Source organism: Zea mays, chromosome 5 (genome assembly GCF_902167145.1).
Source record: "Zea mays cultivar B73 chromosome 5, Zm-B73-REFERENCE-NAM-5.0, whole genome shotgun sequence".
Classification (NCBI taxonomy): Eukaryota; Viridiplantae; Streptophyta; class Magnoliopsida; order Poales; family Poaceae; genus Zea; species Zea mays.
Window position 1 is genome coordinate 209,592,311 of NC_050100.1, and position 21,770 is coordinate 209,614,080.

At 45.1% G+C, this 21,770-nt stretch overlaps 1 protein-coding gene and 1 pseudogene across 1 annotated transcript; one reads left to right on the top strand and one right to left on the bottom strand.

Annotated features, from left to right (window-relative positions):
- Positions 1-11,398: 11,398 nt before the first annotated feature.
- Positions 11,399-12,379, top strand: LOC103627624 (U-box domain-containing protein 27-like; annotated as a pseudogene).
- A 5,636-nt stretch (positions 12,380-18,015) lies between these two features.
- On the bottom strand, positions 18,016-19,098 carry LOC103628822 (proteasome subunit beta type-1). The gene is made up of 6 exons (XM_020538247.1): positions 19,094-19,098; positions 18,913-18,991; positions 18,638-18,767; positions 18,422-18,564; positions 18,178-18,285; positions 18,016-18,072 (listed from the first exon to the last, which is right to left on the bottom strand). Exons 1-6 carry the CDS (start codon positions 19,096-19,098, stop codon positions 18,016-18,018), a joined length of 522 nt encoding a protein of 173 aa, XP_020393836.1.
- Positions 19,099-21,770: the final 2,672 nt, after the last annotated feature.

Sequence of the window (21,770 nt, forward strand, 5' to 3'; positions counted from 1 at the left end):
GGCACCCTACTATAGACCATATATGTGTTAATTTGTTAATTTCGTTGTTCTTTTCATTTTAGGATCTGACAAATAAATACTTGTTAAAATGCATTAGTTAGACTTAATAAAATTATCTGTCCATTTAGTCTTCAGCTATATAATTGGTTTCATAACTAAATTATATATAATACTCATAATAGCCATTTAAATATTCAATACGACACGTACTAAATTTTACATATAGACTTCCCAATATGTAAATGGAGAAGTTTTTATACAAATCGAGAAGTTATACAAATTGAGAAGTTTTACCTAGGAAGCATAGCTCCACAGTAAGAACTGAACAGAATCCAGTTTTACACGAAAACACGAGAGGAGGACCTTTTTTACTCTATATTTAAAACTTCTCGATTTGTATATCAGTTATGCTTCCTGTGGAGCAAGGAAGCGAACACAAGCCAGCCTTTTGTATTAGTGCATTCTGTTCAGTTCTTACTTGATCATCCCGTGTTCTCGCGTGTGCCATGGCCGAGTGGCAAGCTCAACACTGGTATTGTTGTCTTGTCTCAAATGAAGTCCGGTTCCACAAGTTAACCGAAAATCTTCATGGGTGATAGCTGTGTCAGATTCTTCCGCGCATAGGGCAAGTAATGCAAGTGATAGCTGTGTCAGTTTACCCCCATTTTCTTGGGCATCACTTGTCTCAAATAAAGTCCATTGGAGGTTCACAATTTATGTTCCGTGGCATCGCACGGGCACCTACCTAGTATTGTATAATTTGGGATAAAATATAGAATATTAATATTTTGATATTTATATTTAATATGTAATAGGCAACTCTAATCTAAAAAGCGATATATAAATATTTTACTAGTTAGTTGCTCGTGTATCGCTACGGTTTCTATATACTCCCTCGTTCCAAAAACGCAGCGGTCACAATTTTTCACAAAAATTAAAGCATCTGATTGCTAGAGTCTTTTTTCCTCATCACCTCGTTTGTCCATAAACGGAATTATTGAATCCTTGATTGACTCATGCATGCTTGCATGGAATGGAAGCAATAGATCCGCCTTTATTGCATTGCGGCACTTATTTTAGACAAGCCATTTGCTCATGAATGGCAAGAGAGAGAGACAGAGAAGAGCATGTTCGTCAAGATTAACTGATAGTCGCCTAGAGGGGGGTGAATAGGGCGAAACTGAAATTTACAAATATAAACACAACTACAAGCCGGGTTAGCGTTAGTAATAAAGAAACGAGTCCGCGAGAGAGGGCGCAAAAACAAATCTCAAGCGAATAAACAAGTGAGACACGGAGATTTGTTTTACCGAGGTTCGGTTCTTGCAAACCTACTCCCCGTTGAGGAGGCCACAAAGGCCGGGTCTCTTTCAACCCTTCCCTCTCTCAAACGATCCACAGATCGAGTGAGCTTTCTCTTCTCAATCACTTGGAACACAAAGTTCCCACAAGGACCACCATAAAATTGGTGTCTCTTGTCTCAATTACAAGTGAGTTTAATCGCAATGAAAGAATCAAGAAGGAAGAAAGCAATCCAAGCGCAAGAGCTCGAAAGAACACACGCAAATCACTCTCTCTAGTCACTATGGCGTTGTGTGGGATTTGGAGAGAATTTGATCTCTTTGGTGTGTCTAGAATTGAATACTAGAGCTCTTGTAGTAGTTGGGAAGTGGAAAACTTGGATACAATGAATGGTGGGGTGGTTGGGGTATTTATAGCCCCAACCACCAAAAGTGGCCGTTGGGAGGCTGTCTGTTCGATGGCGCACCGGACAGTCCGGTGCACACCGGACAGTCCGGTGCCCCCTGCCACGTCATCACTGCCGTTGGATTCTGACCGTTGGAGCTTCTGACTTGTGGGCCCACCTGGGTGTCCGGTGCACACCGGACATCTACTGTTCCTTGTCCGGTGTGCCAGTATGGGCACGCCTGACTTCTGCGCGCGCTGCGCGCGCATTAATTGCGCTGCAGGTAGCCGTTGGTGCGGAGAAAGCCGTTGCTCCGGAGTCGCACCGGACAGTCCGGTGCACACCGGACAGTCCGGTGCACACCGGACAGTCCGGTGAATTTTAGCGGACTAGCCGTTGGAGTTTTCCCGAAGCTGGCGAGTTCCTGAGGCGGACCTTCCTTGGCGCACCGGACACTGTCCGGTGTACACCGGACAGTCCGGTGAATTATAGCGGAGTCGCCTCTGGAAATTCCCGAAGGTGGCGAGTTTGCGTTGGGGTCCTCTGGTGCACCGGACATGTCCGGTGGTGCACCGGACACTGTCCGGTGGCACACCGGACAGTCCGGTGCGCCAGACCAGAGGTGCCTTCGGTTGGCCCTTTGCTTCTTTGTTGAATCCAAAACTTGATCTTTTTATTGGCTGAGTGTGAACCTTTTACACCTGTATAATTTATACACTTGGGCAAACTAGTTAGTCCAATAAATTTGTGTTGGGCAATTCAACCACCAAAATAAATTAGGGACTAGGTGTAAGCCTAATTCCCTTTCAATCTCCCCCTTTTTGGTGATTGATGCCAACACAAACCAAAGCAAATATAGAAGTGCATAATTGAACTAGTTTGCATAATGTAAGTGTAAAGGTTGCTTGGAATTGAGCCAATATAAATACTTACAAGATATGCATGGATTGTTTCTTTCTTATATAACATTTTGGACCACGTTTGCACCACATGTTTTGTTTTTGCAAACTCTTTTGTAAATCCTTTTCAAAGTTCTTTTGCAAATAGTCAAAGGTAGTGAATAAGAATTTTGCAAAGCATTTTCAAGATTTTGAAATTGTCTCCCCCTGTTTCAAATGCTTTTCCTTTGACTAAACAAAACTCCCCCTAAAAGAGATCCTCCTCTTAGTGTTCAAGAGGGTTTTGATATACTATTTTTGAAATACTACTTTCTCCCCCTTTTGAACACAATAGGATACCAATTGAAAATATTCAACACTAAGTTTTTGAAATTGGTGGTGGTGCGGTCCTTTTGCTTTGGGCTCTTTCTTTCTCCCCCTTTGGCATGAATCGCCAAAAACGGAATCATTAGAGCCCTTGAAGTGCTATCTTTCCCTTTGGTCATAAATAAATGAGTTAAGATTATACCAAAGACGAAGTCCGGTCCTTTTGCTTTGGGCTCTTACTCTCTCCCCAAAGTCAAAGTCTTTTTCTTTGATGCTCATGTTTGTCTCCCCCGAGAATGGAGAGTCTCTTGGAGCGTCGGCGAGGGATGAGTTACGGAGTGGAAGCCTTTTGTCTTCGCCGAAGACTCCAATTCCCTTTCAATACACTTATGACTTGGTTTGAAATAGACTTGAAAACACATTAGTCATAGCATATAAAAGAGACATGATCAAAGGTATAAAAGAGCAATGTGTGCAATTCAACAAAAGAAGTTCCTAGAATCAAGAATATTGAGCTCATGCCTAAGTTTGTTAAAAGATTGTTCATCAAGAGGCTTGGTAAAGATATCGGCTAATTGATCTTTAGTATTAATATAAGAAATCTCGATATCTCCCTTTTGTTGGTGATCCCTCAAAAAGTGATACCGAATGGCTATGTGTTTAGTGCGGCTATGCTCGACAGGATTGTCGGCCATTTTGATTGCACTTTCATTATCACACAGCAAAGGGACTTTGGTTAATTTGTAACCGTAGTCCCGCAGGGTTTGCCTCATCCAAAGCAATTGCGCGCAACAATGGCCTGCGGCAATATACTCGGCTTCGGCGGTGGAAAGAGCAACCGAATTTTGCTTCTTTGAAGCCCAAGACACCAAGGATCTTCCCAAGAACTGGCAAGTCCCCGATGTGCTCTTCCTATTGATTTTGCACCCCGCCCAATCGGCATCCGAATAACCAATCAAATCAAATGTGGATCCCCTAGGATACCAAAGCCCAAACTTAGGAGTATAAGCCAAATATCTCAAGATTCGTTTCACGGCCGTAAGGTGAGCTTCCTTAGGGTCGGCTTGGAATCTTGCACACATGCATACGGAAAGCATAATATCCGGTCGTGATGCACATAAATAGAGTAAAGAACCTATCATCGACCGGTATACCTTTTGATCCACGGACTTACCTCCCGTGTCGAGGTCGAGATGCCCATTAGTTCCCATGGGTGTCTTGATGGGTTTGGCATCCTTCATTCCAAACTTGCTTAAAATATCTTGAGTGTACTTAGTTTGGCTAATGAAGGTGCCCTCTTGGAGTTGCTTCACTTGAAATCCTAAGAAATACTTCAACTCCCCCATCATAGACATCTCGAATTTCTGTGTCATGATCCTACTAAACTCTTCACATGTAGATTCGTTAGTAGACCCAAATATAATATCATCAACATAAATTTGGCATACAAACAAATCATTCTCAAGTGTTTTAGTAAAGAGTGTAGGATCGGCCTTTCCGACTTTGAAGCCATTTGCAATAAGAAAATCTCTAAGGCATTCATACCATGCTCTTGGGGCTTGCTTGAGCCCATAAAGCGCCTTAGAGAGCTTATAGACATGGTTAGGATACTCACTGTCTTCAAAGCCGGGAGGTTGCTCAACATAGACCTCTTCCTTGATTGGTCCATTGAGGAAGGCACTTTTCACGTCCATTTGATACAGCTTAAATCCATGGTAAGTAGCATAGGCTAATAATATGCGAATTGACTCAAGCCTAGCTACGGGTGCATAGGTTTCACCGAAATCCAAACCTTCGACTTGGGAGTATCCTTTCGCCACAAGGCGAGCTTTGTTCCTTGTCACCACACCATGCTCGTCTTGCTTGTTGCGGAAGACCCATTTGGTTCCTACAACATTTTGGTTAGGACGTGGAACTAAATGCCATACCTCATTTCTAGTGAAGTTGTTGAGCTCCTCTTGCATCGCCACCACCCAATCCGAATCTTGGAGTGCTTCCTCTACCCTGTGTGGCTCAATAGAGGAAACAAACGAGTAATGTTCACAAAAACGTGCAACACGAGATCGAGTAGTTACTCCCTTATGAATGTCGCCGAGGATGGTGTCGACGGGGTGATCTCGTTGGATTGCTTGGTGGACTCTTGGGTGTGGCGGCCTTTGCTCTTCATCCTCCTTGTCTTGATCATTTGCATCTCCCCCTTGATCTATGCCGTCATCTTGAGGTGGCTCATTTGATTGATCTTCTTCTTCATCAACTTGAGCTTCTTCCTCATTTTGAGTTGGTGGAGATGCTTGCGTGGAGGAGGATGGTTGATCTTGTGCATTTGGAGGCTCTTCAGATTCCTTAGGACACACATCCCCAATGGACATGTTCCTTAGCGCGATGCATGGAGCCTCTTCTTCACCTATCTCATCAAGATCAACTAGCTCTACTTGAGAGCCATTAGTTTCATCAAACACAACGTCACATGAGACTTCAACTAGTCTAGTGGACTTGTTAAAGACCCTATATGCCCTTGTGTTTGAGTCATAACCAAGTAAAAAGCCTTCTACAGTCTTAGGAGCAAATTTAGATTTTCTACCTCTTTTAACAAGAATAAAGCATTTGCTACCAAAGACTCTAAAATATGAAATGTTGGGCTTTTTACCGGTTAGGAGTTCGTATGATGTCTTCTTGAGGATTCGGTGTAGATATAATCGGTTGATGGCGTAGCAAGCGGTGTTGACCGCCTCGGCCCAAAACCGATCCGAAGTTTTGTACTCATCAAGCATCGTCCTTGCCATGTCCAATAGAGTTCGATTCTTCCTCTCTACAACGCCATTTTGTTGTGGCGTGTAGGGAGAAGAGAACTCATGCTTGATGCCCTCCTCCTCAAGGAAGCCTTCAATTTGAGAATTCTTGAACTCCGTCCCGTTGTCGCTCCTTATTTTCTTGATCCTTAAGCCGAACTCATTTTGAGCCCGTCTCAAGAATCCCTTTAAGGTCTCTTGGGTTTGAGATTTTTCCTGTAAAAAGAATACCCAAGTGAAGCGAGAATAATCATCCACAATAACTAGACAGTACTTACTCCCGCCGATGCTTATGTAAGCAATCGGGCCGAATAGGTCCATGTGGAGTAGCTCAAGCGGCCTGTCGGTTGTCATGATGTTCTTGTGTGGATGATGAGCACCAACTTGCTTCCCTGCTTGGCATGCGCTACAAATCCTGTCTTTCTCAAAATGAACATTTGTTAATCCTAAAATGTGTTCTCCCTTTAGAAGCTTGTGAAGATTCTTCATCCCAACATGAGCTAGTCGGCGGTGCCAGAGCCAACCCATGTTAGTCTTAGCAATTAAGCAAGTGTCGAGTTCAGCTCTATCAAAATCTACCAAGTATAGCTGACCCTCTAACACTCCCTTAAATGCTATTGAATCATCACTTCTTCTAAAGACAGTGACACCTACATCAGTGAATAGACAGTTGTAGCCCATTTGACATAATTGAGATACGGAAAGCAAATTGTAATCTAAAGAATCAACAAGAAAAACATTGGAAATAGAATGGTCAGGAGATATAACAATTTTACCCAAACCTTTGACCAAACCTTGATTTCCATCCCCGAATGTAATCGCTCTTTGGGGATCTTGGTTTTTCTCGTAGGAGGAGAACATCTTCTTCTCCCCTGTCATGTGGTTTGTGCACCCGCTGTCGAGTATCCAACTTGAGCCCCCGGATGCATAAACCTACAAAACAAGTTTAGTTCTTGACTTTAGGTACCCAAATGGTTTTGGGTCCTTTGGCATTAGACACAAGAACTTTGGGTACCCAAACACAAGTCTTGGAGCCCTTGTGCTTGCCCCCAACATATTTGGCAACTATCTTGCCGGATTTGTTAGTCAACACATAAGATGCATCAAAAGTTTTAAATGAAATGTCATGATCATTTGATGCACTAGGAGTTTTCTTTCTAGGCAACTTAGCACGAGTTGGTTGCCTAGAACTAGATGTCTCACCCTTATACATAAAAGCATGATTTGGGCCAGAGTGAGACTTCCTAGAATGAATTCTCCTAATTTTGCTCTCAGGATAACCGGCAGGGTACAAAATGTAACCCTCGTTATCCTGAGGCATGGGAGCCTTGCCCTTAACAAAGTTAGACAATTTTTTAGGAGATGCACTAAGTTTGACATTGTCTCCCCTTTGGAAGCCAATGCCATCCTTGATGCCAGGGCGTCTCCCATTATAGAGCATACTTCTAGCAAATTTAAATTTTTCATTCTCTAAGTTATGCTCGGCAATTTTAGCATCTAATTTAGCTATATGATCATTTTGTTGTTTAATTAAAGTCATGTGATCATGTATAGCATTGATATCAATATCTCTACATCTAGTACAAATAGTGACATGTTCAACAATAGATGTAGAGGGTTTGCAAGAATTAAGTTCAACAATCTTAGCATGAAGAATATCATTTTTATCTCTAAGATTGGAAATGGTAGCATTGCAAACATCTAGTTCTTTAGCCTTAGCAATTAAATTTTCATTTTCTACTCTAAGGCTAGCAAGAGAAATGTTTAATTCTTCAATCCTAGCAAGCAAATCATCATTATTATCTCTAGGATTAGGAATTGAAACATTACAAACATGTGAATCAACCTTAGCATTTAAACTAGCATTTTCATGTTTAAGGTTGTCAATCATCTCATGGCAAGTGCTTAGCTCACTAGATAGTTTTTGACATTTTTCTACTTCTAGAGCGTAAGCATTTTTAACCTTAACATGCTTCTTATTTTCTTTAATAAGGAAGTCCTCTTGGGTGTCCAAGAGATCATCCTTTTCATGGATGGCACTAATTAATTCATTAAGTTTTTCCTTTTGTTGCATGTTGAGGTTGGCAAAAAGGGTACGTAAATTATCCTCCTCATCACTAGCATTATTATCACTAGAAGACTCATATTTAGTGGAGGAGTTAGATTTAACCTTCTTCCGTTTGCCGTCCTTTGCCATGAGGCACTTGTGGCCGACGTTGGGGAAGAGAAGCCCTTTGGTGACGGCGATGTTGGCGGCGTCCTCGTCGTCGGAGGAGTCGCTTGAGCTTTCGTCGGAGTCCCACTCTCGACAAACATGGGCATCGCCGCCCTTCTTCTTGTAATACTTCTTCTTCTCCTTCCTTCTCCCCTTCTTGTCGTCGCCTCGGTCACTGTCACTAGATATGGGACATTTAGCAATAAAATGACCGGGCTTACCACATTTGTAGCAAACCTTCTTGGAGCGGGACTTGTAATCTTTCCCCCTCCTTTGCTTGAGGATTTGGCGGAAGCTCTTGATGACGAGCGTCATTTCCTCATTGTCGAGCTTGGAGGCGTCTATTGGTTGTCGACTTGGTGTAGCCTCCTCCTTCTTTTCCTCCGTCGCCTTGAATGCGACGGGTTGAGCTTCGGATGTGGTGGGTTCGTCAAGCTCGTTGATCTTTCTCGAGCCTTCGATCATGCACTCAAAACTTACAAAATGCCCGATAACTTCCTCGGGGGTCATTTTAGTATATCTAGGATTACCACGAATTAATTGAACTTGAGTGGGGTTAAGGAAAATAAGAGATCTTAGAATAACCTTAACCACCTCGTGGTCGTCCCACTTTATGCTCCCAAGGTTGCGCACTTGGTTCACCAAGGTCTTGAGCCGGTTGTACATGTGTTGTGGCTCCTCCCCTTTGCGAAGCCGGAACCGACCGAGCTCCCCCTCGATCGTTTCCCGCTTGGTGATCTTGGTGAGCTCATCTCCCTCGTGCGCGGTTTTGAGCACATCCCAAACCTCCTTGGCGCTTTTCAACCCTTGCACTTTGTTATACTCCTCTCTACTTAAAGAGGCGAGGAGTATCGTTGTCGCTTGAGAGTTGAAGTGCTCGATTTGGGCCACCTCATCCTCATCATAGTCCTTATCCCCTACCGATGGTACCTGTGCACCAAACTCAACAACATCCCATATACTTTTGTGGAGTGAGGTTAGATGAAATCGCATTAAATCACTCCACCTAGCATAATCTTCACCATCAAAAGTTGGTGGTTTGCCTAATGGGACGGAAAGTAAAAGTGCATGTTTAGAAATGCGAGGGTAGTGTAGGGGGATCTTACTAAACTTCTTACGCTCTTGGCGTTTAGAAGTTACGGAGGGCGCGTCGGAGCCGGAGGTCGATGTTGATGAAGTGTCGGTCTCGTAGTAGACCACTTTCCTCATCCTCTTTTGTTTGTCCCTACTCCGATGCGGCCTGTGGGAAGAAGATTTTTCCTTCTTCTCTTTGTGGTGAGAAGAGGATTTCTTCTCCTTCCCTTTGTTGGAGGAGCTCTTCTTCTTTTCCCTCCGTCTGGTGCGGGACTCTTCCGATGAAGTGCTCCCGTTGCTTGTAGTGGGCTTTTCGCCGGTCTCCATCTCCTTCTTGGCGTGATCTCCCGACATCACTTCGAGCGGTTAGGCTCTAATGAAGAACCTCCTCTGATACCAATTGATAGTCGCCTAGAGGGGGGGGGTGAATAGGGCGAAACTGAAATTTACAAATATAAACACAACTACAAGCCGGGTTAGCGTTAGTAATAAAGAAACGAGTCCGCGAGAGAGGGCGCAAAAACAAATCTCAAGCGAATAAACAAGTGAGACACGGAGATTTGTTTTACCGAGGTTCGGTTCTTGCAAACCTACTCCCCGTTGAGGAGGCCACAAAGGCCAGGTCTCTTTCAACCCTTCCCTCTCTCAAACGATCCACGGATCGAGTGAGCTTTCTCTTCTCAATCACTTGGAACACAAAGTTCCCACAAGGACCACCACAAAATTGGTGTCTCTTGTCTCAATTACAAGTGAGTTTAATCGCAATGAAAGAATCAAGAAGGAAGAAAGCAATCCAAGCGCAAGAGCTCGAAAGAACACAAGCAAATCACTCTCTCTAGTCACTATGGCGTTGTGTGGGATTTGGAGAGGATTTGATCTCTTTGGTGTGTCTAGAATTGAATACTAGAGCTCTTGTAGTAGTTGGGAAGTGGAAAACTTGGATACAATGAATGGTGGGGTGGTTGGGGTATTTATAGCCCCAACCACCAAAAGTGGCCGTTGGGAGGCTGTCTGTTCGATGGCGCACCGGACAGTTCGGTGCACACCGGACAGTCCGGTGCCCCCTGCCACGTCATCACTGCCGTTGGATTCTGACCGTTGGAGCTTCTGACTTGTGGGCCCGCCTGGGTGTCCGGTGCACACCGGACATCTACTGTTCCTTGTCCGGTGTGCCAGTATGGGCACGCCTGACTTCTGCGCGCGCTGCGCGCGCATTAATTGCGCTGCAGGTAGCCGTTGGCGCGGAGAAAGCCGTTGCTCCGGAGTCGCACCGGACAGTCCGGTGCACACCGGACAGTCCGGTGAATTTTAGCGGACTAGCCGTTGGAGTTTTCCCGAAGCTGGCGAGTTCCTGAGGCGGACCTTCCTTGGCGCACCGGACACTGTCCGGTGTACACCGGACAGTCCGGTGAATTATAGCGGAGTCGCCTCTGGAAATTCCCGAAGGTGGCGAGTTTGCGTTGGGGTCCTCTGGTGCACCGGACATGTCCGGTGGTGCACCGGACATGTCCGGTGGTGCACCGGACACTGTCCGGTGGCACACCGGACAGTCCGGTGCGCCAGACCAGAGGTGCCTTCGGTTGGCCCTTTGCTCCTTTGTTGAATCCAAAACTTGATCTTTTTATTGGCTGAGTGTGAACCTTTTACACCTGTATAATTTATACACTTGGGCAAACTAGTCTCTACTACTACTTAATTGTGTAGTGTAGGCGTGCACAGGTGCTTGTTCTGCCGGTTCCCTCTGTCCACCCACCGCCCCTCTGCTCCCCGCCATCCACGCGACGCCGAGCCGCCATCAACGTCGATCCTACGAACTGGAGCCCCAGCAGCGCGGCCGATGCACCCTCGATCCAAGATCCGAGATTCTTGATCCGCAATCTACGCTCCCCGCCATCAACGCTCCTCGATCTCTGCTCCCCGCCATCGACGCGGCCGCCCCGCTCACCTTCCATCGACGGGATCGGTGTTGATGGCGGATCGGCGAGGGCCGCCCCGCTCACCTTCCATCGACGCGGCCGCCCCGCTCACCTTCCATCGACGGGATCGGTGTTGATGGCGGATCGGCGAGGGCGGTGGGTGGGGCGGCCCCGGATCCCCGGCTCCGTGCCCCTGCGACCTCCCGCGATGCCCCCGCCCCCTGAGCCCCGAGAAGGGGACGCGGTCGTTGAGGCTGTAGACGAAGGAGGAGGAGGCCCAGACGACGGTCGGCTGCGGGTCGGCGTCCTTGCAGGCCTCGAGGAGGGAGACGAGGCCGGCGACGTTGGAGTGGACGTACGCTGCCGGGTTCTCCATGGCGTAGCGCACGCCGGCCTGCGCCGCGAGGTGGAGCACGTGGGTGAAGGGCACGACGTCGAAGAGCTTGGCCAGGAGGCGGCCGTCGTTGATGTCGCCCTCCACGACGAACACGCCGTGGCTGCCCAGCAGCGCGCGCTGCGCCTTCTTGAGCGAGGGGTCGTAGTAGGAGTTGAAGCTGTCGATGCCGGGCGCCGGCCGCGTCGCCGAGACCGTCGCGTCAGTTCTTTGGAGAAGAGCCGAGGAAACCGGCGTCGAAGGCATGGAGGCGGCCACGAGAGTGCTAGCCTTGATCTTGGCCTCGGATGGCATCGACGACTCGAACAAGAAGCGGGTGGCCACTGGCCTCGCCGCAGACGCGGCGGCCTCGACCGCGTCGCTGGCGCGTGTGAAGCACGGCGGGAGTGGCCTGGAGGCGAGGATCGACGCGGCCAGGCTGGCAGAGCTGTTGCTCGTCAATGCGGCCGGCGAGGCGAAGGCGGCGGCGACCAAATCGTCCGAGCTGGTACGCCTCGTGGGCACCGTCGACGAGATGGGCGCCCTGGATAGGAACGCCGTGGACACCAGCCTTTCCTGCCTGGCCGCCATCTGCGGGTTGTGTCGTGTCGCGCGCGGTGAGATGGTGCGCCATGGCGCGGTCCCGGCTGCTGTGCGTGCTCTGCGTGCCTCGACGGAGTCCGGCGCGTCCGCGAAGGCGCTCCGGGTCCTCGAGTCCACCGTGGGTTGCGCCGAGGGCCGTGCCGCGCTATGCGCCAACGCGGAGGACGCCATCCCTGCGGTGGTGGCCAAGATGATGAAGGCTGGGCGCGACGACGCGGAGGCCGCCGTGGCCGTGCTCTGAGCGGTCTGCCACCGGTACCAGGACCGCCGGGCAGCGGACGCGGCTGTGGCGGCCGAGGGCGGGCTGACGAGGCTGCTCCTCCTGATGCAGAGCGGGTGCTCGCCAGCAGCAAGACAGATGGCGCTGGAGCTGCTGAAGATATACAGGGTGAACACCAAGAGCTGCCTCGCCGGCTACGACTCCAAGACCACCCACATCATGCCGTTCTGAGGAACCGGAGCGGACGAGAATGGCTTGCCGCGATCCTGGGTGGCTGTTTTGACATGATGAAATGGATTTAATTCAGTGAATCAATTAAATCGCATGGAACAAGGGAACGTGTTCTTGTTTCTGTGATGTTTATTGATTTCCACTCCCCCTCCTCTTTTCTTTTGATGTAAGCCGGTATAGAAACAAACAAGAATTAGTTCATGAAGGTGAGATGAAGAATAATCTGTACAGACATGATCAGAACATGCATAGTGGACAATTTAACCAAAGGATTGATTTTTAGGCCAAAGAAATTGGAATTGTTTCATTGCTCTTCCTGAAAGGTTTTCGATCTCTTTTGAGAGATGATGATCAACAGGAGATGTGGAATGATAAGGTAGCAACTGGAAGCAATAATGATTGTTGCTTGCTGCCAGATCATAGTTTACGATATTCGGATCCGGGGTTCGCTCGGGTTGCCTCGCCGGGGACCCACCATGGCGGTCAGGGAGATGCTTGCGGACTGCTGGGTGAGTTGCTCGATCTTCGCCGCCGTTTCTTCCTCGAGACTCTTGACGTTTGCACTGGAGTCGCCGTTGCTATGTAGTCACCAAGACACAGAAGTGAGGTCCTGTAGTCCTGTGCGAAAAAAGGGACATGGCGTGCATACCTCTGCAACCTTATAACACATATCTTTATGTTCCCGTTGCAACGCACGGGCACTCACCTAGTTAGTCCAATAAATTTGTGTTGGACAATTCAACCACCAAAATAAATTAGGGACTAGGTGTAAGCCTAATTCCCTTTCATTAACCAAAAGGCACAAGCAAGACTTATTTTTGGACCAAGTTCAAAATTTTATACGCCTTGTTTATGAGATGCAGGGAGTAGCATATACGATTTTGTTGTACAACACAAACCAATATAAGTTGTAGTGGGTAGAGATAGGGTTTCTCTTCTTAGAGACCACGATTTTAATATTGATAGATGCATTTTTTATATTTCGTTGGCGCGAGGGGACACTCGCTACATGCGCGTGGAGGAGGGGGTGACACACGACAAACTTATGCTTTATATCAGTATAAGGCTAAGGACTAATTTAAAGCTATATTATTCTAACAAAAAAATTACGATCACTCTAGTGTCATTCATTTTATGTTGTCAACCTAATAATGGCCATTTGATGATTAAAGATTTAAAAAACTTAATCAACAACGATAATAAAGTTAAGGGGGTGTTTGGTTTCTAGGCAGGGCCGACCCTATGGTGTGCAGGGTATGCGACCGCTCAGGGCCCCCAAGGTCCGTAGGGCCTCCATTTATCCATCTTATAACCAAATACATATAAGTTACAGATAAATCTCTATTCTCATTCTTTTGTTGCGTCTTTTTATTTTCTGGCAATCATCTCTTCGAGGTCGCGCAACAGTCCGCTTGATGACAAATACTAAAATTGATGTGGGGAGGACGTAAGGTGTTGTACACCTATGCCTGTCGCGTTGCTTAATTCTAGCGTACCGGAGGGCCGACCCTAATAACCTACATTGCTTAATCCTAGTTTAGTTTGCTGAACTTTGTTTTCAGAAAATTTGATCTAATGTATTTAGATTTGGTTTACTTTGCATTTTAAGGTTTAAGCTAGTTTGACAAATTAAAAGTAAAGATACTCTCTCAAAAGTCAAAATAAATGTAGAGTTATATTACATAATTTGTATAATTTTACGACTCATAAAATAATGTAACAGTGTCTCCCGTCATATCATTTTGAATGAAATCATGTAAATCATTAACTTTTTTATTTTTCAGATATTATTTAAAAGTTAAAAATAACATACTCAAATTTTCATATAGGCTCTCCATGTAAATTTTCGCTTAGGGCCCCCGAAATGTCAGGACCGACCCTGTTTCTAGGGACTAATTATATTAGTCTCTAAAAACCACACACCTCTAAGTCACATTTCATACTTCATAGTATTATTTTTTCACATTTGGTATCAACAACTTTTTACTCTCTCCTAAAGCTGACTCCAACAAATCAGGTATTCTGTCAGGCAAAGTTAGTATAGCTGTCCAACTGGTAATGTAGTGCCTCCAGTAAGGTAGCTATCATGTCCGGACAAAATACATGGGAGGAGAGATAACTAGCAAATTAGCTGGCTTTGGCACGCCAGGCATTTCGCTGCTGACACAACTGTCAACCGAGACCTCATGAGGAATCGACAAGCAGTAGGCACATGATGCTTAGATGATTTGGCGCGAAAGCAAAATGGGCCAAGGGTCACAGCCACTTCGGCTTTTTTTGTTGCAAACTGGACACCTACCGCTGGCCAGGTAAAATACAGGGGCAGGTAAACTGGAAAATGGCTGGACAATATAGCTATCTGCTGTTGGAGGCAGCCTAACAAATATAATTGTTTTGGACAGTATCTTAACGTTTTTTTAAAACAATATTAATATTTTTAGACATTTTAGAAATGTTTTTCCTATGCACCTGATTTCATGATTAATAATAACATGAGTCTTGTATTATGGCCAGAAGTAGACCTCTTTAATCCCTTCTTCGTTATTGTTGCCGTCTCAAATTTTTCTTTGCCTAGCAAATTATTGCTCCATGTTTTGTACTTGTTAATCACAAAGTACCATTTATCAATTATTTGTGAAATACCCATTATATCCTAAACTATAGATCGTATATTTTGTTACTCATCCGTGTGGCTGCTCACCTTGGAATTAACATGTTTATTTTTTCTTTTCCATACTTTTTAAAAGAATAACGCAGGTGTATTGTATGGTTGGTAAACCGAAGCCGGAATGACACTTCATACAAACTAAGAGGGTGTTTGTACTAGAGCTAATAGTTAAAGACATTCAAAAACCCTAACTAATAGTTTAACTATTAGCTATTTCGAGTAAATTAGTTAATAGTTAACTAGCTATTTATTAGTTATCTAATTCTACTAGCATTTTTAGCCAACTAACTATTATTACCTCACTTCGTTTGGATGTCGGTATTGAAAGGGAAGGAAATGAATTGGAGAGAATACCAAATCAGGCTTGATATTGAAATGGATTACAAATGAAAACCGTTGTTTGGATGGCCATAAAATTGGCTTTTGGAATCACAAGAGCCATCCAAACTCAATTTCTGTTTGGATGCACAAAACATGGAATTGAATTTGTACAGAGGAGCAACGAGCGTCAGCCTGATTCCCTACAATTCGGAGGTAAGAGGCTCCGAATTGGTGGCAGTAGGGCACATGTGCATCAAATTATGAGCTGGTATTGGACACCATTTCCAATTCTGGATTCTCGTACATTCAAACAACGGTATTCGAGTTGTCCAATATCAATTCTGAATTCTAAGGTTGAATGCCAACATCCAAACGGGCTGCTAGTGTATTCAAATAACCCATAAGTAGTAGCTTCAAGTTCACTACCTATCACTAGACATTAAAACTAATTAATCCTTCTGCTAGTTGTTGTCGTATTTCATCCTCCATTCATCCTACATTCACCGGACAATCTTTGGTATGAATGGTATGGACAATCGTTCTATTTCTGCAAGTACAACTTCGCCTTCACTCTGATGTTTGCATTTGGGACTGTAGGGTTGTGGACTCTTAAGAACTTCGCTATGTTGTATGAACACCTTATCAACTCTGCAAGCTTGAGCATCTGTTTGAATATATTATGGGTACAAAGACTAGTGTTGCTAGCTTGGCTATGTTTTAACATATTTTTCTGAATTCCGGCAACATGGTGTTTTATCCTTTTGACAACCCATTTAAGGCCTTGTTCGGTTATTGATATTACATGTGTATTGGAGTGTATTGGATGGTATTGATGTGGATTTTGACTTGTTATGGATTTAAACCAGCTCAATCCCACCCAATCCATGTGGATTATCACCAAAACGAACAAGTCCTAAGGGTTTCTACGAATTGGTAATAATTTTAGATTGCTGTCATCTAAAGTGATTCAAACTAAATAAACATCAATATATATATATATATATATATATATATATATATATATATATATATATATATATATATATATATATATATATATATATATATATATATATATCTGTACTACATTAAGAGCGGTGTGTAGACCGCCCCCGCCCCCGATAACCACGCAACTGCCCGACCTCCGTTTTCATCGCCGCTGCGCCGCGCCGCACGCCCCCGCCTCCGCCTCGAGCAGCCCGCAACGCCCGCGCCGAATCCGCCTCCCTACGCCCGCAGGAACCGCCAGCACAGCCCGCCGTGACCCGCCCGCCCGCCGCGAAACGCCCGCGCGCCGTCCATACGCTCGCCGCGAAACCCCCGCCGCGAAATGCCCCCGCTCTTCATCGGTCGGCTGCTGAACCCTAACCCACTGGCCCACTGCATCCTCTACCCCATCCTGAAATCCACCTCCACCTCCCAAGCCCCACCTCCTCCTTGGCCGCGCCACGGAGGCACTCGACGTGCCCTGCTAAGTAATTTGAGTACACGCGTCGAGCGGTCGCTGCGGTTCCCACAGGACCACCTGGTGTACCGTGAGCGGCACTGCCCGGCGTCGGAGCGGGAGCGGGAGCGGCTGCAGTGCCTGGTGCCCGCGCTGGTTGGCTACCAGACCCCATTCCCGTGGCCTGCCAGCCACGACGTCGCCTGTTTCGCCAACGTGCCACACAAGGAGCTCACCGTCGAGAAGGAGGTGCAAGAATTTGATCCATGTCGACGAGAAAAAGTGGTTTGCAGTTGACACATGTCTTACTCAGAAATCAGCTATGCCATCCTGCTATTGTGCCACATATTTTGGATTCAACACAGATGAATTGGGATATTATTGCCTTTCTATATATATTGCATGGGATACAAACTTTAATTTTGAATTAATATTTTGCTAGCTTAATTTCGTTTCTGTGATGCCTTCTTTCTCTTCTGGTAGGGCATGTAAATAGGATTGCCTTACTTTTTCAGCTACTTCATTCTATTGTTGTGTAAAATTGCTTATATCACTATTTCACTCTCTCTCTCTCTCTCTAATTTTTTCACTAGGCAGTAAATTAAAAAAACAGGTAGCACATTGCATAGGAGCTGAGGGCTTCTAGACACCCAACTGTTTTTGGCTCCTAGGGGTTCTTTTCGCTACAACTACAGTAATGGAGGTAGGACCTCAACACAGTTAACAGATTTTAGATGCCTTTAGATATTTTTTGTAAAAGGAATGAGGAATTACTGTATTGAGCTTTGATAACCTCCTTAGCATTTGCCCCTGGTCAGTATTAATTGTTCTGGTTCAACCTCTTATTTTCATAGGTTGTATCTACTAACCTAGAAGTTCAGACAGGGACATTAGATTTGATCTTTCATTTCCTATCATCTGATGTAAATACTTGCACCCTACTTCAAACTTTGATCGATGAAAATGTTGATGATCACATATTTGAGGTTCTCGGGTCATCAGGTAAGAACTTCACCTTTTTGTAGTCGTGAACTTTTATGAAGGATTATGATCAAGAAGACTTACAAAGTTGCACTCCTGCTATACATCTTCAGGAAATAATGATCTGCTTGTCATTTCCTCTGTTCGAGTACTATTATTTTTTTGCGAGATCAGAGGAAAAAATCAAAGAAAAGCTTTCTATTGGATTTCCCACTCCTTCACTATGTTGCAAAGGTACCATTTTATCCAGTCCAGTCCATGTTTTATGACTTTCTTGGATTTGCATGATCAATTGTTCTCGTATCCTCTCACTGCCCCAGGAAGAACAAATAGCATGTACTTTGACTACAATATTGAAAAAAAGATTTTGCATGTTTGTGGATCAACAGAGTAGTTATATATAAAAGAGAAACAGGCACGATATTTTGGCAATGAGCAAATGCAGCTTACAGTGTAGATGTCTCTCTCAGTTGCAGATGCAAACACAACCTTAATTAGATCGATGGCCTCTGACTCCGACAATGGTGTGACAGCATCTTGTGCACATTGAAAATATTTCTTAGGCTATCTGCTGTTAGCGTTATTTGTAGTCACCATTCACTTGTATTTGTGAATGCAAATTTGATTAAATAGGTGCTCATTGAACAGAACCACCGCGAGAAACACACAGAAGATATAAATGTGCAGGGCTTACCCTTGCAGGGAGCAATATATGACTTGGTGATTTTAGTTGATTGTTCAGGACTGGCATAATCAAAGTAGATCTCGTTCCCTGAGCACTATAAATAGTTCTCTCATAGGAACCTACTGCATCATAGGCGAAAACACACCCTTTCCCTGTGCAGGTGCACAACATGCTTATTTGAGTGTTCAAATAATAAATGTGAGAAAGTAAAGCAACAAACTTTACCCTCGCTGTCAAGCCCACCGAGCACATTGAAGGCGTAATATGGGAAGAAGCACTTGTAGTACAGGGTATTAGAGAGGAGCTGTGCCATGGCAGGGCAACTCATCCTTTTGTTATGCTGGTGTTGGTATAGCTATATACAGACAAATGAAAGATATTATTGAATCAGTACTGGTGCAGTTTATGGCGCTTGATATAACCGCTTGGTATCAACAAAAAGGGTGATAGAATGAACATATAAAACAATTTACAAGTTGAGTTTTAGTTGTAATTTTTACCAATTCTCTGACAGCTAGGTTCTTGTGCAGAGCCTTAATATCACCCTGAAAGCCAGAAGATGTGATGGAGACATGTTCACTGTATTATTAATGGTGTTTCCATAGTTTGTAGGTGCCCTTTGTGCTCACTGTATAACAACCATCGCATACTTACGGCGTGTTGTAAGGCTGATAAGGCTACTACATTTCCGTAAATTTAAGTTATTTACCTGCACTTTTTCCCCTTCCTGTTCCTGCTTGCGCATTTGTTGCGGTTGAGGGGTGCTTTGGATATGGGGTTCTTAGTAGTTAGTTCTTACACTGGTTGTAGACTTGCAGTGTGGTTAGCCTAAGATCTGCCTGTGGCCAAGCAGGCATGACCGGTCACTGTGGAGCCAGTGGTGGTGGGTGAGCTATTGCTGGGACTCATGAATTGTTGTAATGTCGCTGATTAGGAAAGGGAATTGCTTCTCAATTGTTCAGGTTGTTAGTAGTAGCAATGGTTGATGTAATGATAGTGACATGAGTTACAACCCAAGCGGGTGCTCACAAGCTAGGCATTGTAAATGTTGGTGGTCACTGCGAGCCAATTCTGGACCGCAAGCAATACTAATAATCTTCTGTTGCTCCATGCGTTCAGGATTTTGTTTTCGAGGAGTTGGATGATGTGCTGCGCTACTACCCTCAGGGCTACCATGGTGTGGACCGCGAAAGCCGGCCCGTGTACATTGAGAAGCTAGGGATGGTGGATCCCAACAAACTCATGCAGATCACCTCTGTGGATCGCTACATCAAGTACCATGTCCAGGAGTTTGAGAGAGCCTTCAGGGAGAGGTTCCCTGCCTGCACATTGGCTGCCAAGAGGCACATTGACTCCACCACTACCATCTTGGACGTCTAGGGTGCGATATGTGAACGGTTCAGTTTGTGCTGTGCTTACAGAATACATATCTGTTTGTAGTTTATTCGGTTTGATTGTTATTGATTTCTTCAGGGGTTTAAGAATTTCTCCAAGACTACAAGAGAACTTGTGCACCGGATGCAGAAGATTGTAGCGACTATTATCCCGAGGTAATTATTCTTTTCAATGGGTAATATGTTATCTTGGCATTTTCCCTGTTGACCCAGTTAAGTAATATGTGATGAATGCAGACACTCCACCAAATGTTTGTTGTGAATGCTGGCAGTGGATTTAAGTGGATCTGGAACAGCGTGAAGGGCTTCCTTGACCCAAAAACTTCATCCAAGATTCATGTAAGGCCCATAAATTGTATACCATCCTTTAGTGGACACTTGTTTGGTAGCACAATCATTAGTTTTTGTTTCTTCCGTGTAGGTGCTTGGTTTGAACTACCAGAGCATGCTTCTTGAAGTAATAGATTCGAGGTACTCATAGTTGTGTTCACCTGAACTTGTTCCCTTTAGCTGTTTCCTAGCTTCAGCATACCAACATTTAATATTGCTTGTTTTTTCTCAGTGAGCTGCCAGAATTCCTTGGCGGTTCATGCACATGTAGTGACAAGGGTGGTCCGCTAAGAAGTTGCTGATGCGGTGGACGGTGCTGTCATCAGATTTGTTGGTGTTCTTCCCAGCTGCTTTGTGGTTTGTGTGGGCGTACATCAAACTTGGAGTCGGTATTAGTGGAGAGGAGAGACGGGAGGGGTGGATGTGGCTGCTAGCCATGGTCCTGAGCAGTCCTTGCTTGGTATTGATCGATCATGGCCATTTTCAGGTGAGTTTTACTGCACTAATAATGTGTGTGATTTAGGTGGGGCAAGTGCGTGGACCAGCAGAGTGCTTTGTGTTGCATTTTGTTTGTAGGCTGACAACTAGGTGTTGTATTGCAGTGTAATTGCATTAGCCTTGGACTTACTCTTGGAGCAATTGCCGGTGTTCTGTCGAGGAATAAGCTCGTCACTGCAGCTCTCTTCACTCTTGCAATCATTCACAAACATGTTTGCCTCATGTTTAGAAAATTGTGTTCATCCAGTCATTCATAAGCTTTGTTACCATACATGTACAATCAATCATCCTGGAGAATGCTATGTTTCTCTAAGCCCATGCATTTCCAATTACACAATGTGAAATAGAAGTTCTTATGGTGGATACTTCCTTATTTAGATTAGGATGTTGTCACTGTGAATACAAAGCAGACCCTATGATCCAACTGAAAATCATGTCAACGACCAACCAAATTGTTAATTTTATTATTTACCTTTATGGTACATCAGGAGCGTCGCTGTGCCGCTCCTCTACCTGCTCGACTCGCTCTCCTCGCAGTACCACGAGCTTCGATTTGGGGTTTTCCTTTGGGAGGTCGTTTGATTGATCGGTGTTGTTGTTTTGCTTTGTGGATGCAGTGACCGCTCACGTTGAGCGTGGATCTGTTGAGCGTGGATCTGGTTCAGGGGCAGACTGAAGAGTGAAATGTGGCAGTTATAGTGCAAGGTGGGATGCCATTAGTGCTTTGTCTGGGGTTCGGTCTATTCCTCGGTTGTAGATCTGGAAGGTACTTATCTACCATGTGTTATTCTTTTTTCTTTCTTGCCTTCTTCTTTTTTGTCGAGTTGCAACTTTCCATCTTCTTCTTGCTGCTACTAATCTTTATGGCTAATTTGTATGCACAGAGGAACTTCTTGATCTTAATCGTGATTATCAGTCCGAAGTTCTGAACACAGCTGCACCACAATTTCTCATCTCTACTATTTGGGGTTTTTGCCAGGCCTTCTTGTTCCCAGATTCTAATATGTTCCTTTTTTATTACAGACGCACTATGTATTGCTCCTTTGCTCATTCAAGGAGCAGTTGCAGTAGCATGTACGTGTTCATGCAATGGAAGCAGTGATGGGTTGCTGGGAGCTTGAACAATCTTTACAAAG